Consider the following 12,648-nt stretch of genomic DNA (forward strand, 5'->3'; position numbering starts at 1 on the left):
TGGTTTTGGTTTTGGTTTTGTTTTTTTTTTTTTGCATGTACCCACACCACCTCCACTGCCCTGTGTTCTTGCTGCACCAACAACAAGACAGCTCTATCTGCAAGCACTGGTGTGTTACTCAAAAAACACGTATGGTTATTTACAGAGCCTGAAACACAAGGTAGTCCCAAAATAGCAATTCTTTGTAGGAATCGTTTGCTCCTGGCATCACTAGGGGACTAAGGAGCCTTCAGCTCCCTCTTTGTCTGGCTCTGATGAGCGTTGTTCAGTCTTGCATCAAACACCTGCAGCTCAGAAAAGAGATTGGGAAAGCAGTGCTGGGAACAACACCTGAACCAATGACATTTGCAGAGCACCCTCCTTTCAGACGGTTCAGGACACGGTTCAGGACACGGGTGGAACTGTCCCTAAAGGGTTCTTTCTCGCCCCGTTTGGCCGCCCAGCGCAGCGGGGTGAGGCCGTGGTTTGCTGTGTTGCAGGCGGACGATCAGCGGCAGCATCAGCGGCAGCGCCAGCAGCTACAGCGGATCCAGTTCCCGATCCCGGTCCTTGTCTCGGTCTCTCTCCAGATCTCATTCCAGATCGTCGTCTGCCTCAGTCTCCCACTCCGCCTCTGGGTCCAGGAAGTCCAGGTACAGCCTTGCTCCTCCGTCAGCTCTGCTGAAGCAGCGGGGGCTGGATGAGAACCCCTTGTAATTGTTCGGGTTCTCGCAGCGAAAGCTCCCTCAGCTTCAGGTGTCAGCGGCTGTAGGTAACTAGGACACGGACCAGGATTGTCCCTTCGTGTGGGGTTATGAATCCCACGTCCCAAATCGTGGTACTACTGTGTTGATAGGGGCCTTGTGGCTTATCCAAGGAAATAATTGGTGCTGAACTGTCCACGTTTACCCAAATTATGGCCAAACGCCTTCTCCTGACGGCCAGGTCTTAGTTTAACATTTTATCTCGTTGTGGGGGGGAACCAACACCCCATAAATTAATTTAGGTACAATTAACAGTCTGGGGCTGGGGAGTTTTGCTGTTCTAAGCCTCAGCTGCCTCCAGTTACCGAATGTCCTTAGGGAAGGTGCTTGGCCTGCCAGGAGAGGGAGGTCAGAAGAGACCTAAAAGGCCCAGCTAATGATATTTTTACTTTGCTGGTGAAGTTGCACGACCAGTTCCCTTTGTATTTAGCCCCAAGTGGGTAGTTAGAAGGCTGTTAATCTGGGAGATTTGTAAACAGCTCATTCCCTCCAGGAAGGAGTTGTGAAGTAAACCCCTTTCAAGTCCTTCCTGCAGATTTTTTTTTTTTTTTTTGCATCTGTTCATACGCCCGGAATCCCCAAAAACTTCCCAAGCAGCCTTGAAACGCAAAGCTTCCCAGTGGTGAAGCACGGATTTAGAAGCAGACCTGTCACCTAAAGCCGGCGGATGAAACAGGCTTTAGCTCCGACCATTGTTAATTCCCACGTGTGAAACTCCCAGGCTCAATATCCGCCTGATTTGACAGAAATGCCGGCTTGTTTACTGCGTGCTTGTCACCTTCCTCAGATCAGGCAGGTGATGCAAGAGGCTTTGAGAGCTCTCGGCTGTACCAGGGCTTGAGAGGAGAAAATGGGAAAAGCTTCGCTGCAGGGGCTGCTCCTGTGGCACCGGGCCGTGCCAGCTGCTGGCCGTGTGGATGAGGAGGGAATTTAGGAATTAGCCTGTACCCAAACCAGGTTTGCTGCCACAGGAGCTTTCCCAAAGGAGTTTCTGGCTCGCCCGGTCACGCTGTGGCTTTCAGTGAGACTTTCTCTCAAAATTTAGCCCTGTTTCGGATGCCCGTGGGTAGCAAAGCAGCAGCTTGCTCCAGGTCTGCCCCTGCAGCTGTGCACAGCCCAGCTTTCACCGAGCGAGCCTGGATCTCACCAGCTGGGGTGCAGGAGTCGGTGTGGCCTGCAGAACCTGCTCGAGAGGCTGCGGGAAGATTCACACGGTTAGGATACAGCTGGTCCTGCACGGCGCTGGGAGCCCTGCAAGCCACGTCCCAGCTGGCTGGGATTTGGGGCAAGATTTGGGGAGGGGAGACAGGGCCCCCGAAGGGAAATCCACCTGTGCACAGCCCTGCTTTTTTTTTTTGTCTGGCGTGCTCCTAAGTAGAAAGCCTTTCTTAGATGAATTAGACTGTCTGATAGTTTGAATGTTGTGAATCCATTAGCAGATAGCCATCTCGGAGGCTTCCTTCCCTGTCATTACCACTCCTGGCAGCGTGTGCCTCTTCCCAATAGGCAGCCGGGCTCTCCTGTACCCTGGGGAGCCGGGCAGGAGGTTCGGGCTGGAGGACTCGAGGTCTGTGAATAAACTCGTGCAGCAAAAGCACTGCCAGGAAACCCTTGACCTGAGCCATAACGCTGACACGTACGTGGTAGCGCACACCCTGCTTTCACTTTTTGTTTACCTGGGGGAACAGTGACCTGCTGAGCTTTGCCTTAATCCTGTTTATAAATAAACAGGGCTTTCTAGGCTTTAACTCGTTCAGGATTTTCATATTATCCGTGCCCCAGGAGACACAGCCTTTGTCTTTCCCCTGGATGTTGCCCGCCTTAGGAGCTTTCTGACATCCCAGCCACTCTCTTTGGGTACACTGGGGGAGTTAAAACAAAGCTGCCTGCCTCGTCGCTGCCTGGTTCTCGTTGCGTTTGCGACTGTAACGGCTTGTTGGCTCTTTCCAGGTCCCTGAGCGTGAGCAGCGTTTCTTCTGTCTCTAGTGCCTCCTCCAGCAGCAGCTCCGTGCGCAGCGCTGACTCCGAAGACATGTACGCGGACCTGGCCAGCCCCGTGTCCTCAGCCAGCTCCCGATCCCCAACCCCGGCGCAGCAGAAGAAAGGTAGAGGTACCTGGTTTGGCCTTTTCTTCTCTACGGGGTACAGGGGAAAAAGGGGGGGAGCAGAGATCTGCGTGCAGCTTGCTTGGTGATGCTGCGGGCGCCAGGAAAATCAGTCAGCGGGGCACGAGTGTCTGGCAGAGACAGGTGAGACCATGGCAAAGGGAGGCTGTGGAGCAAACATACGTTCATCCTTTTGTCCATGTGGCTGTAAAAATGCCTTTTCCTGCCCAGGAGTTCTGCCTGATGCTCCTTTATTTTTGTTCTCTTTCACCATTGCAAGGTGATGGTGATAGAGAGTTTTATATATAAATAAAAAACTGGATGACTCCAGTATCAGGCTGTAAGTCCTCTGTCCCTTTTAGACTGGAGCAGAGGTGGCGGCAAGAGCCTTTTGTTCTTTTATGTTAAGTGTTCTTTGCGGAAATTATGGTTTCCTGGATCTCCTGACCTTGGGGCCAGAGGCCACGCCAGCTGGTGTGGGCTTTTCCAGGGCTTGGGGCAGCACCCGCTCGCCCTGCAGGCAGGCGAAAGGAATCGGTGGCGAGCCACGTGCCTGCGCTCTGCTTTCAACAGGAAAATCAAAAAAAGAAGACAGCGCTAAGGAGGAGAAGCGGAAACGGGACGCCTCTGCTCAGCTCCTGAAATCGGCCAAGCTCGCCCAGGGGAGCAAATCCCAGCAGCTCCTGCAGCCCCAGCAGCCCGCAGCCCCCCAGGCTCAGCAGGGAGGCTTTGCTCACAAGGAGATCAAACTGACGCTCTTGAATAAGGTGAGAGGAGGGACCCCGGGGGGTCCGAGGAGCGGACGGGGCCGTGCTGTGGGGCTGCAGGCTGGCAGAAGGGGAGCTGCAGGCTCCGTGCTGTCGGGATGAGCTCGGGCGGGTAGCTGCAGCTGGGGCTGGAGAGGCACAGAACCTGTCTGGCAGCACACACCCTGCGGTGGCTTCGGCTCGGGACTGTGTTGGCGGCTCCCCTGGGGCACATTCCTGCTGCAGCTTCAAGGGCTGGTCCCGGCTTTCTCCAAGGCTGCATCCCAGGCAGCCAGACCAAGGCACAGCGGGGCCTTGCCCGCCCAGAGCATGCTCCCCGCACGCTTCCCGGTGAGCTGGCCTCCCCCCGGCACCTCCAGAGCCAGCTGCTGGCAGGTCATTAACTGTGGTAAGAGGTAAAAATGGCAAAAAAGGAGCCCGCCTGGTGCTGTCCCCACTTCCAACGGAGCCCGATGCCCCAGTGGGGTGCCTGCAGCACAGACTCAATCCAGATCAGGCGAGAGTTTGACCTCGCGGGGCTTTGTGCCGCAGCAGGGTGTTGGCTCCCGTCACGTGGCTGGGTTCCTGGTTTTATAGTTTTAATGGTGTTTTTTTTTTTCTTTTTTTTCCCTGACGGCCTCTTTCCCGTTGCAATCTGAGGCCGCAGTTTTCCCTACTTCCCCGTGCTGTGACGCGAGGTGACTTTATCGGGGCTGCGAAGCGTGCTCTGCGGGGAGGAGCAGGCAATTACACCGAGCTGCGGGCTGGCACAATCGGTGCTGGACCAAGGCGCAGCTCCCCGAGCCTCGCTGCCGTTTGCCATCCTTGGTGCTGCTGAAAAAGCCTCCCCAAAGCGCTGCTTTTCTCCCGTTTCTGGCAGTAACAAAAATAGCCACGAAACACAGCACAGAGTTGGCCCCAGAGGCTGTTGCTGCTCCCGTGCAGTGGCAGAGGAATTTTTTAGTGGCAGGGGAATCGCACGGTGCTGGGGATGGTGGGGGCTGGAGCGCAGCAGGAGTTGAACAGGAGCTGTGTTTGCATCAGCGAGCCAGCGCAGCGCTGGCAGCCGCCGCAGGAAATAATCTGTTGGCTTCCCTCCCCGGAGGGAAATGGCCACTCAGCTCCGTTGTCTGCTTCATTCCATTCAGGCAGCTGACAAAGGAAGCAGGAAGAGATACGAGCCAGCAGACAAAGACAGGCCGAGCTCTCCAGCAGCCAAACGGGCGAACCTGTCACCCGACAGAGGTGAGACATCGGCCGGAGGAGGGTTTTGGCCCCGGCAGGGTTCCTGCCCTGCCACCAGAGGCACCCCAGATCGGGTGGCAAACATCTCCTAAAAGCCCCCGCTGCAGGAATCCCCTTGCTGGAGGGGTTTCCCTGCGAGCAAAGCCTTGGAGTGAGCCGTGGCCACCAGATCCCCGGGCGTCTTCGCCACCGTGCTGCACAACCGCGGTGGCGCTGAGACGCTGCGGGCTGGCTGTGAAGTAAGCGAGGTGAGGTCAGCCCTGGGCAGGCCGAGCCCGGCTGTGCCGAGCTGTCTTGTGGTGCGCCTTGCCAGCGCCGTGGCTCCGCCGTGTCTGTGCACCTCCGCTGTAAAAAAAAAATTAAAAAAAAAAACAGAGAATCCCTCGCTTTGAAGGCACGGCGCGCTCACCTCCACCTCAGGTGCATGTCCGTCCTTCCCAGGAAGGCTGCCCCGTGTCCTGTCGTGGCACTGGATGAGGCTGTTCCCTTCCCAGGGGCTTCACCTCGTGTTGGGGTGTATCACCGCGGGATCGCAGGCTCCTGATAAGGCTTCTGGCAGTGCTTAGAAAGGGAGCACGGGCTGCCAAGGCTCCGGGATGGGTGCAGTACTTGGCTAGATCATCCAGCCTGTGAAATGAGCCGATTTCCCCACTTGTGTGTGACACAACCTGATCTGCCCTGTGTGATTAGAAAGACGCAGGCTTTCCAAGTGTTCTCCTGCCTCCGAGTCCTTGGCAGGAGTTACGAGCACTTGGAAAACCAAGCTGCGAGGGACCTGAACGTGATGCTCCAGCCACTGCTGAAAAACAAGGGGGGGGGGGGGAGGGAAGTCGGTGGCCAGAGGTGCCTCTGTTTTTGGCATCCCGTGCCAGCATCGCCACGTGATGTTGTTTTCCCCGTTGTCTCAGCTGTAGGTGTATCTTGTTGACTCTGGGCGCTCGCCAGAAAAAATGGAGTGCTCACAGCCCGCGTGCGCTCAGCTGCCGCAGCGCGGAGAGGGACTGGGCGAGGGGGAAGTTCACTGGGACCTAGTTCACAACAACTGCTGAGCTGCAGACAAACAAACGGGTTGATCTAGCAAACCGTGCTGGTTTTATAGCTGTAGCTGTAATGACACACTTGATTTGTTGTCTGTACACCATAAAATACTTCTAAAGAGTGGTAAGTGGGACACGAGCCCCGGCAGCGATTCGGCCTCACCTCACAGTGGCGAGCGTGATGGAATTGGGACTGAGCAGAGGCACCAGGCTCAAAAATCGCAGCACGGAGCTGTCGGTGGCTGTGCTGAGTCTCACTTCCCTCCTCTATAACCTTGCTGTGATCAAATCTGCAGCGCTGGCCGCCTCGTGGTGTCGGGAGCAGAGCACTGACACAACGAACACGGGCAGCGGCTGCGCCGGGCCGTTGAGCACCTTTGCTCTCCGGAGTGGTGATGGAAATGAGATCAGCAGCCCCAGGAATTACTGTCCTGGCAGCAGGGCGTGCAGCTTGGCTAGTGCTCAGGGCTCAGGACAGCCCCGGGGGCACGTGGGCTGCCCTCCAGGTGCAGCTCCTCCCTGTGCTCCGGGATATCAGTGCTTGGGGAACCCGTTGTAGCCAAGCAGGACCCCTGAGGTCCACAAATCCGCACGGCTCCGATGGGGCAGCTCCCTTCAGCCTCTGCTGAACACACTCGGGGGGATGCTGGCTCTAGGAGCAGCAGAGCTGTGCTCACACAGCGCTCCTTGAGCTGATAAACCATCAGCTGCCTGCTGCAGAGCCACCTTGGGCACCTTTGTGGCCACAGACTGGATCACAGATAATGGGGCACCCATGTGGTCTGTGCTGAGGTGGCACGGTGGGCAGGTAATACCCTTGGTGACAAACAGAACATCTCACCTTTTATTTTCCTGCAGGCTCTCGTGACAGGAAGGCAGCCGGGAGAGCCTCCTCACCCAAACAAGAGCGGCAGAGGGGCCAGAACACGAAACCATCTCCCGCGCAGGCGGACAGGTCAGTGCGCGCTCGCGCTCGTGGGGGTCTCAGCAACAAGGCTGGGGCAGCACAGCCAAAGCAGAGGCCCTCATCTCCCTCAAATAACAGCCCTGCAGAGAAAAGCAGAGCCCTGTGCTCTCCTCCAGCCTTTCCCGGGTGGGGTGAGGCTCTCACGGGGAAGGTGAGCGCTTCTGGTGACCCGCACGTGCCGGAGAAGCGCTCGTGCTGCTTCCCGTTGCCCCGCTTCCCCAGCTGTTCCCTTCCTCCTCTTGGGGCAGCTCTGAGACTCTGACCGGAGAGTTTCCAGTTGCCATGGAGGCGCGGGGAGGAGAGGAAGGACGCGAAGCTCCTTGGCCGGGAGCCAGAGGCGCTCAGGGGTTCACGCGGGAGCCACCGTTGAGCTGTTCCTGCTCGGGAAGGAACCGGCGCCCGGGGGGGGTTTCTTGAGGTCGGTTCCGGCAAGAGGAGCCAAGTGGGTTAGGTACGAGCGTGTGGTGCTGGGGAGAGGGAAACTGCAGCCCCTGCTGCCCAGTTCCCCGTGCCTCGGGTGCCCAGTTCCTTTTCTTTGTACCCCGAGCTGCTCAGCGTGCTGCTGACGCTGAGACGTGGCCCCTGGGTGCCTCTGGGCGGTGACAAGCGCTGGCCTCGTGCCTCCCAAAGCTTCCTCGGGCCTCGTAGCCCACTTTGCATTTCCCTGGGGTCAGCTCCGAGGACCAACCTGAGCAAACGGGCTCAGCCCTGTCCTGTCCTGTCCCTCTGCAGGACTCATCTCCTCCCCTCTCCCCAGCCTGGGGTGTGAGCGAGCCTCAGTGCCTGTGTGTCAGTGTCTTCCCAAACCAAAGCCACCACAGCCCCGTTCTGCTGGCCCCGAGGTCCTGTTTTCTAGTGCTGGAGAGGAACCTCAGCCCTTCCAGACTCGGGGCTGACCGCATCCTTGCTTCTGCCCCTCTCCTGCCTGCTGCTGTCGGGGTTGGCAGTGTTGCCTGCAGGGTTTGGCACACCCCATCCCAGCGGCCGAGGAGCTGAGCTGAAATTTCAGGGATCCCCCCGGGGCAGCTGAGCTTCCCCTGCTTCAGACGGTTTACCAGAGTGACTCCTCTCCTCTCCAACCTGTTCCTTGGAGCCATGCTCCCTGCTGGGGTTTGTCCCCGTCCTGCCTGCAGCCTTCCTCACCGCCCTGTGCCTTTCTCTCCCTGCCAGGAAGCGCCAGCTCTCGCCTCAGTCCAAGAGCTCCAGCAAAGTCACGAGCGTACCGGGCAAAGCGACCGAGCCCGGCCCCACGGGTGCCAAGACGGGCAAATCCAGCACCCTGTCGCGACGGGAGGAGCTCCTGAAGCAGCTGAAGGCCGTGGAAGATGCCATCGCTCGCAAGCGGGCCAAAATCCCCGGGAAAGTATAGTGGGCCGTGCCCCCTTAGTGACTGTTCATGTTTTTATAAATAGTGGGAAAAGCGGCCACTTTGGGATTTTGCAGTTCTGTCTTATTTTGGCCGCCATTCTTTTTAAGGAAAAAAAAAAAAAAAACGCCCAAAAAAAAGAAAAAAAAAAAAAAAACCTGACCCACGAAGTTTGTCAGCTGAGACCGTGCGCCCCGGCTCCCCAGTGGGGCCGGGCAGCCCGTGCCAGCACCAGGACGGGGGCTTCCACCCCCCTTTTTCCATGTAAATTATGCACAGAGGACTCCAGCCCTGTTGGATGCTCTCACTCCTTCCTCTCTCTCTCTTTCTCTCTCTTCGCCCTCTCCTCTTTGCTAGCCTTGAGTTGTATTCTCCTAGTTAGCCCTGCTGTGTGTTGAGTGTCTTCAGCAATGCAGTTCTATAATACTGTGTAACGAGAGAGCCGAAAACTGCTGTGAACTACTGGCAACATCACCTTGTCCCCCGCCCTCCTCCACCAGGAACAAAAATATATATATATTCTTGACTGAAGCCTGATTGGGAAAACGACCTGTCTTTTCTTTTAAGCAGCGGATTGTTGCAGTTGATTTAAAAGGAGCCCTGAAGCTGTTGTGGGATGTCTGTCTAACGAGGAGGGTCCTTTTTCTGTTTGTTTTTTTTTTCCCTCCCCCCCCCTTTTTTTTTTTTGAGGGATATTCCCTGAAATAAAGTATTTTGATAACCAGCTCTTCTTTTCTCCGCTGTCCTCTGCGTGCCCCTCTCCTCCCTCTCCCTTGCCTTAAGGGGCCTGTCCCCATCCCTGTTTCCAGCCTCTGTGGTTTTTATTCCCCAGGTAAACCCCCAAGTGCCCTTTTTACCCCCCTCCAAGTGCCATGGGACCTCCTGCCACCTTGTTCAGCATCAGTGAGGCCAAATCCCTCCTGAGCCGCCCTGCATCCCCTCCTGCTGCTCGTTTCACCCAGCGGAGGGGGGTACCCCTCATCCAGCCCTTTCGGGGGAGGCTTTTGGGGTCCCTGCTGTCACGCTGTTCTCCCCGAGGCCCTGTGTGCCTTATCCCTGCCTGCTCAGGGCTGGTGGCACTGCAGGGCATCGCTGCTGAACGCCTGCAGCTTCCATCTCCAGGAGAAAAGACCGTGGTGCCTGGTGCCAGGGCGCTCGGTCTTGTGTGTAGCAGCACAAAGATGCTTTTTGGGGTGCTGCGGGGACAGGGTCTGGGCGCTGACCCTCATCCTTTGCACCCTAAAGGGTTTTAGACTCGTGCAATGATGTTCTAACAGGACCCATGGTTATAGAAGCCCCTGGGTGGTGAGCAGGGACCCCCAACTGCTCCCCGTGCTTCGGCAGCAAAATGGGGTGCGAGGGGCTCCTTGCAGCGCCCCGGGGGGCTTCCCCTTGCTGCCTGCCCCTACAAAGCCACACAGGGCAGGGAAAACCTTCCTCTCATCCCTGAAACACCTCTTCTGACCCCGCCGTGCCTGAGCCCTCTCTGCTGGGCGCCCCAGGGAGCCGCAGCCCTTCAGCCCTTTTCCAGGGTTGCCCAATTCGGGATTTCTGCTCCGGGTTTGTGGCAGCCCCGGGAACGTGACAGTGATATCACCGCCGGGCTTACGCAATGGGGCCAGGGCTGTGACAGCACGGGGCACGGGGACTGTCCCATCATTAGGGTGCCTTTTGCTTCCCCGTGGGCCCCAGGAGGGTCCTGGGGGGGAAGCGGTGACCAGGGACCATCCATGTGGATGCCCCCAGGTGCCCAGCCAGGCCACGGCCACCCCAACCCTCCTGGGACCTGCATCCTGTGATGCTCCACGCTGCCACGCGCCCATCAGCACCGCGCCATCAAGCACCCAAACCGAGCTTCACCCCCTTTTCCACCCCCCAATCCCTACACCTCCGCGCACCCCTCTATCCCCCCCAAAAAAAAAAAAACACGCCAACCCCATCCATCCTTTTGGGGGCAAACGATTTCCGGGCCCCCAGGAGCAGGGCTGGGACACGCCGGGCTGAGAAGGAAGTGCGGCGGCCCGCGGGGAGGAGGAAGGCAGCCAGAGCTGGAGTTTCCAGGTGTGTGCACATCACCTGCCCGAGCCCTATATAAAGGTGGAGGCGGCGGCGGCGGCGCCACTCGGCTGCAGCTCGCAGGGTGCCCTCCGTGCCTCCCGTCCCGCTCCCACCCATGGTAACCCCAGAGGGTCTTGGGGGGGGGCACAGGAGGGGGCGTGGGGGCTGCTTGGAGGAGCGGATGGGGTACGGGAGGTGTGCGAGGCTGGGCTTTGGCCGCCCAGGGGGAGAGGAAGGTGCGTGGGTGCGCGTGGGGGTGTCCCGGTGCACACGTGGGGCTGGCGGCTGCTGTGCGTGGAGGTGCTGCTCATCCGTATGGACTTGGGGGGGTGTGGAGGGGTAGATGGGGGGTGTGTGCGTGTGTTGCATGCACACAGGTGTGTGTAGGCAGGTGTGTGACTGTGGGATCGTTGGGGCACAGCTGGTGCTGGATGCGTGGAGGGGACGGGCGGCACCGGGTACACGCGTGCGTGCCCCTGCGCACAGAAGGGCTGGCACCAGCTGTGTGCGCGTGTAAATGTGTGTGCAAGTGTGTGTAAATGTGTGTGTAAGTGAGTCTGTGTGTGTAAATGTGTGTGTAAGGGGGTGTGTGTGCATGTGCAAGTGTGTCCTGGTGCCTCGGTGTGAGCTGCACGTGCTGGTGCCGCTCCGTGTGCGTATATAAGTGTGCGTCTAAAGATATCGGTGTGTATATATAAATACGCATATAATATGTCAAATTATATATAATTGTGTGTGTGTGTGTATGCATAATATGCCAAATGACGTGTGTGTGTATGAGAGCCACACATATACATATAATACATATGCATTTTATATATATATATATACACATATATAATATATAAAAAATGTTGTGTGCGAGAGCCACAAGTGCTGGTGCCACCGTATGTGCATATGTGTGTACTGACATATATTTATATTACGTGTACATATTTATATATATATATATATTTACATATTTATATGTAGAGAATGTGTTTAGTGTGCTGAGGGGGGTGCGGAGAGGGGCAGGAGCTCTGTGTGTGTAAGGGCTGTGGGTTTAGGTGTGCCCCAACACACTTAAGCTGTTTTTTTTTTTGTGTGTGTATCCACGTGCACATCTCGGTGCCGGTACTTCTGCACATGGAAGGGCGATTTTGGGGTATGGATGCGAGCTGGGATTGTGCAGACAGCCTTGTGCCTGCATGGGCTGCTGTTCTTTGCGTGGTGTGCGCACTCGTGTGCGTGTTGGTGCTCTGGGGAACTGGGGGGTGCACCCAGTCTCACCCCAAAGCTTCCCTTGGGGAGGATGCGAGGGGGTCCGTGGGCTGCTTGGGGTGCCACCGGGTGGGCGCTGGGCGCGGGGGCTGCCTCCTGACCCCCATCTCTCCATCAGGGCTGGCTCGGAGCCCTGGCTCTGCTGAGCGCCCTGGCGCTGTGCCGCTGCCTGCGGCGCCCCGGCGCCCACCCGCACCTTCCCCACGTGCACTGCTACAGCGCGGGCGAGCTGCAGGACGGCGAGGCCCCCGCGCACTTCGTCAGCCGCAGCCTGCGCTGGGACCACTACGTGCCCGTGCAGCTGGTGCCGCAGCTGGAGCGCCTGCAGGACGAAGCCCGACGCCGAAGACGTCGCCGGCACCACCGCGAGCGCGCCTGCCCCGCGCTGCAGCTCCGCGCCGGGCTCCGCAGCGAGCCCAACGAGCGCTCCATCTCCCCGTGGCGCTACCGGTGGGTACCCAGAGAGGATAAAAACGGGCTGGGAAAGGGGAAAAATCCCACCACGGGGTGGGCACCGGTGCGGTTTTGGGTTAAGGGGGGACGTGGTGGGATGCTGAGGGTGCCCCTTCTTGCAGCATCGACGAGGATGAGAACCGGTACCCCCGCAAGCTGGCCTTCGCCGAGTGCCTCTGCGACGGCTGCGTGGACGTGAAGACGGGCCGGGAGACCACCTCGCTCAACTCGGTGGCCATCCACCAGACCATGATGGTGCTGCGCCGCAAGCCCTGCCCGCGCCCCTCCGGCCCCGGCCTCGTCACCTTCGAGGTGGACTACATCAAGGTGCCCGTGGGCTGCACGTGCGTCCTGCCCCGCACCGGGCGCTGACCCCTGCTCCCGTGGAGCCCCCCTCAGCCCCCCAAAAAGCGTGACCGTGTCACCGCTCCCCCCCGCCGTGCTTGTTCTAGAGCACCCCCAAACCTCCACCTTTTTATTTATGAGTTATTTATGAGCCCTGCCCTGAGACGAGGGGCTGCCGACGCCTGCTGGGGGCTTCTTTTTTTTTAAAAAAACCCGTATTTATTGCTGACTTCCCCCCCCAAAAAATAAAGGCAGCGGCCCCGGGGTCCAGCATCACCCCCGCTGCAGACCCTGCGAGCGCTCCCCGGGCACTCGCTGGTTAT

General features: G+C 58.2%; 2 protein-coding genes across 6 annotated transcripts in view; both read left to right on the plus strand.

Annotated features, from left to right (window-relative positions):
* The window catches only part of ZC3H18 (zinc finger CCCH-type containing 18), a 41,575-nt gene extending 32,835 nt beyond the window's left edge, over positions 1–8,740 (plus strand). For 4 of the 5 annotated variants that reach the window (XM_032195734.1, XM_032195736.1, XM_032195737.1 and 1 more), the window contains 6 exons: positions 480–632; positions 2,694–2,854; positions 3,422–3,615; positions 4,743–4,839; positions 6,735–6,831; positions 8,014–8,740. In XM_032195734.1, the coding sequence (XP_032051625.1) occupies positions 480–632; positions 2,694–2,854; positions 3,422–3,615; positions 4,743–4,839; positions 6,735–6,831; positions 8,014–8,212 (901 nt within the window). In that variant the 3' untranslated portion in view covers positions 8,213–8,740. The remainder of the gene's footprint in view (positions 1–479; positions 633–2,693; positions 2,855–3,421; positions 3,616–4,742; positions 4,840–6,734; positions 6,832–8,013) is intronic. The other variant, XM_032195735.1, reaches the window with a different exon arrangement.
* A 2,044-nt stretch (positions 8,741–10,784) lies between these two features.
* IL17C (interleukin 17C) lies at positions 10,785–12,352 on the plus strand. Its single transcript, XM_032195798.1, has 3 exons — positions 10,785–10,814; positions 11,646–11,977; positions 12,103–12,352. Exons 1-3 carry the CDS (start codon positions 10,785–10,787, stop codon positions 12,350–12,352), a joined length of 612 nt encoding a protein of 203 aa, XP_032051689.1.
* Positions 12,353–12,648: the final 296 nt, after the last annotated feature.

This window comes from Aythya fuligula, chromosome 12, assembly GCF_009819795.1.
Source record: "Aythya fuligula isolate bAytFul2 chromosome 12, bAytFul2.pri, whole genome shotgun sequence".
In the NCBI taxonomy this organism is placed as follows: domain Eukaryota; kingdom Metazoa; phylum Chordata; class Aves; order Anseriformes; family Anatidae; genus Aythya; species Aythya fuligula.

What these genes read in the sequence shown, in the direction of transcription:
- IL17C (XM_032195798.1), top strand. Translation starts at nt 10,785, where the DNA reads ATGTGTGTGCAAGTGTGTGTAAATGTGTGT. An exon ending in AAGTGTGTGTAAATGTGTGT is followed by an intron (nt 10,815 to 11,645) that starts GTAAGTGAGTCT and finishes TCTCTCCATCAG; the next exon opens with GGCTGGCTCGGAGCCCTGGC. An exon ending in ATCTCCCCGTGGCGCTACCG is followed by an intron (nt 11,978 to 12,102) that starts GTGGGTACCCAG and finishes CCCTTCTTGCAG; the next exon opens with CATCGACGAGGATGAGAACC.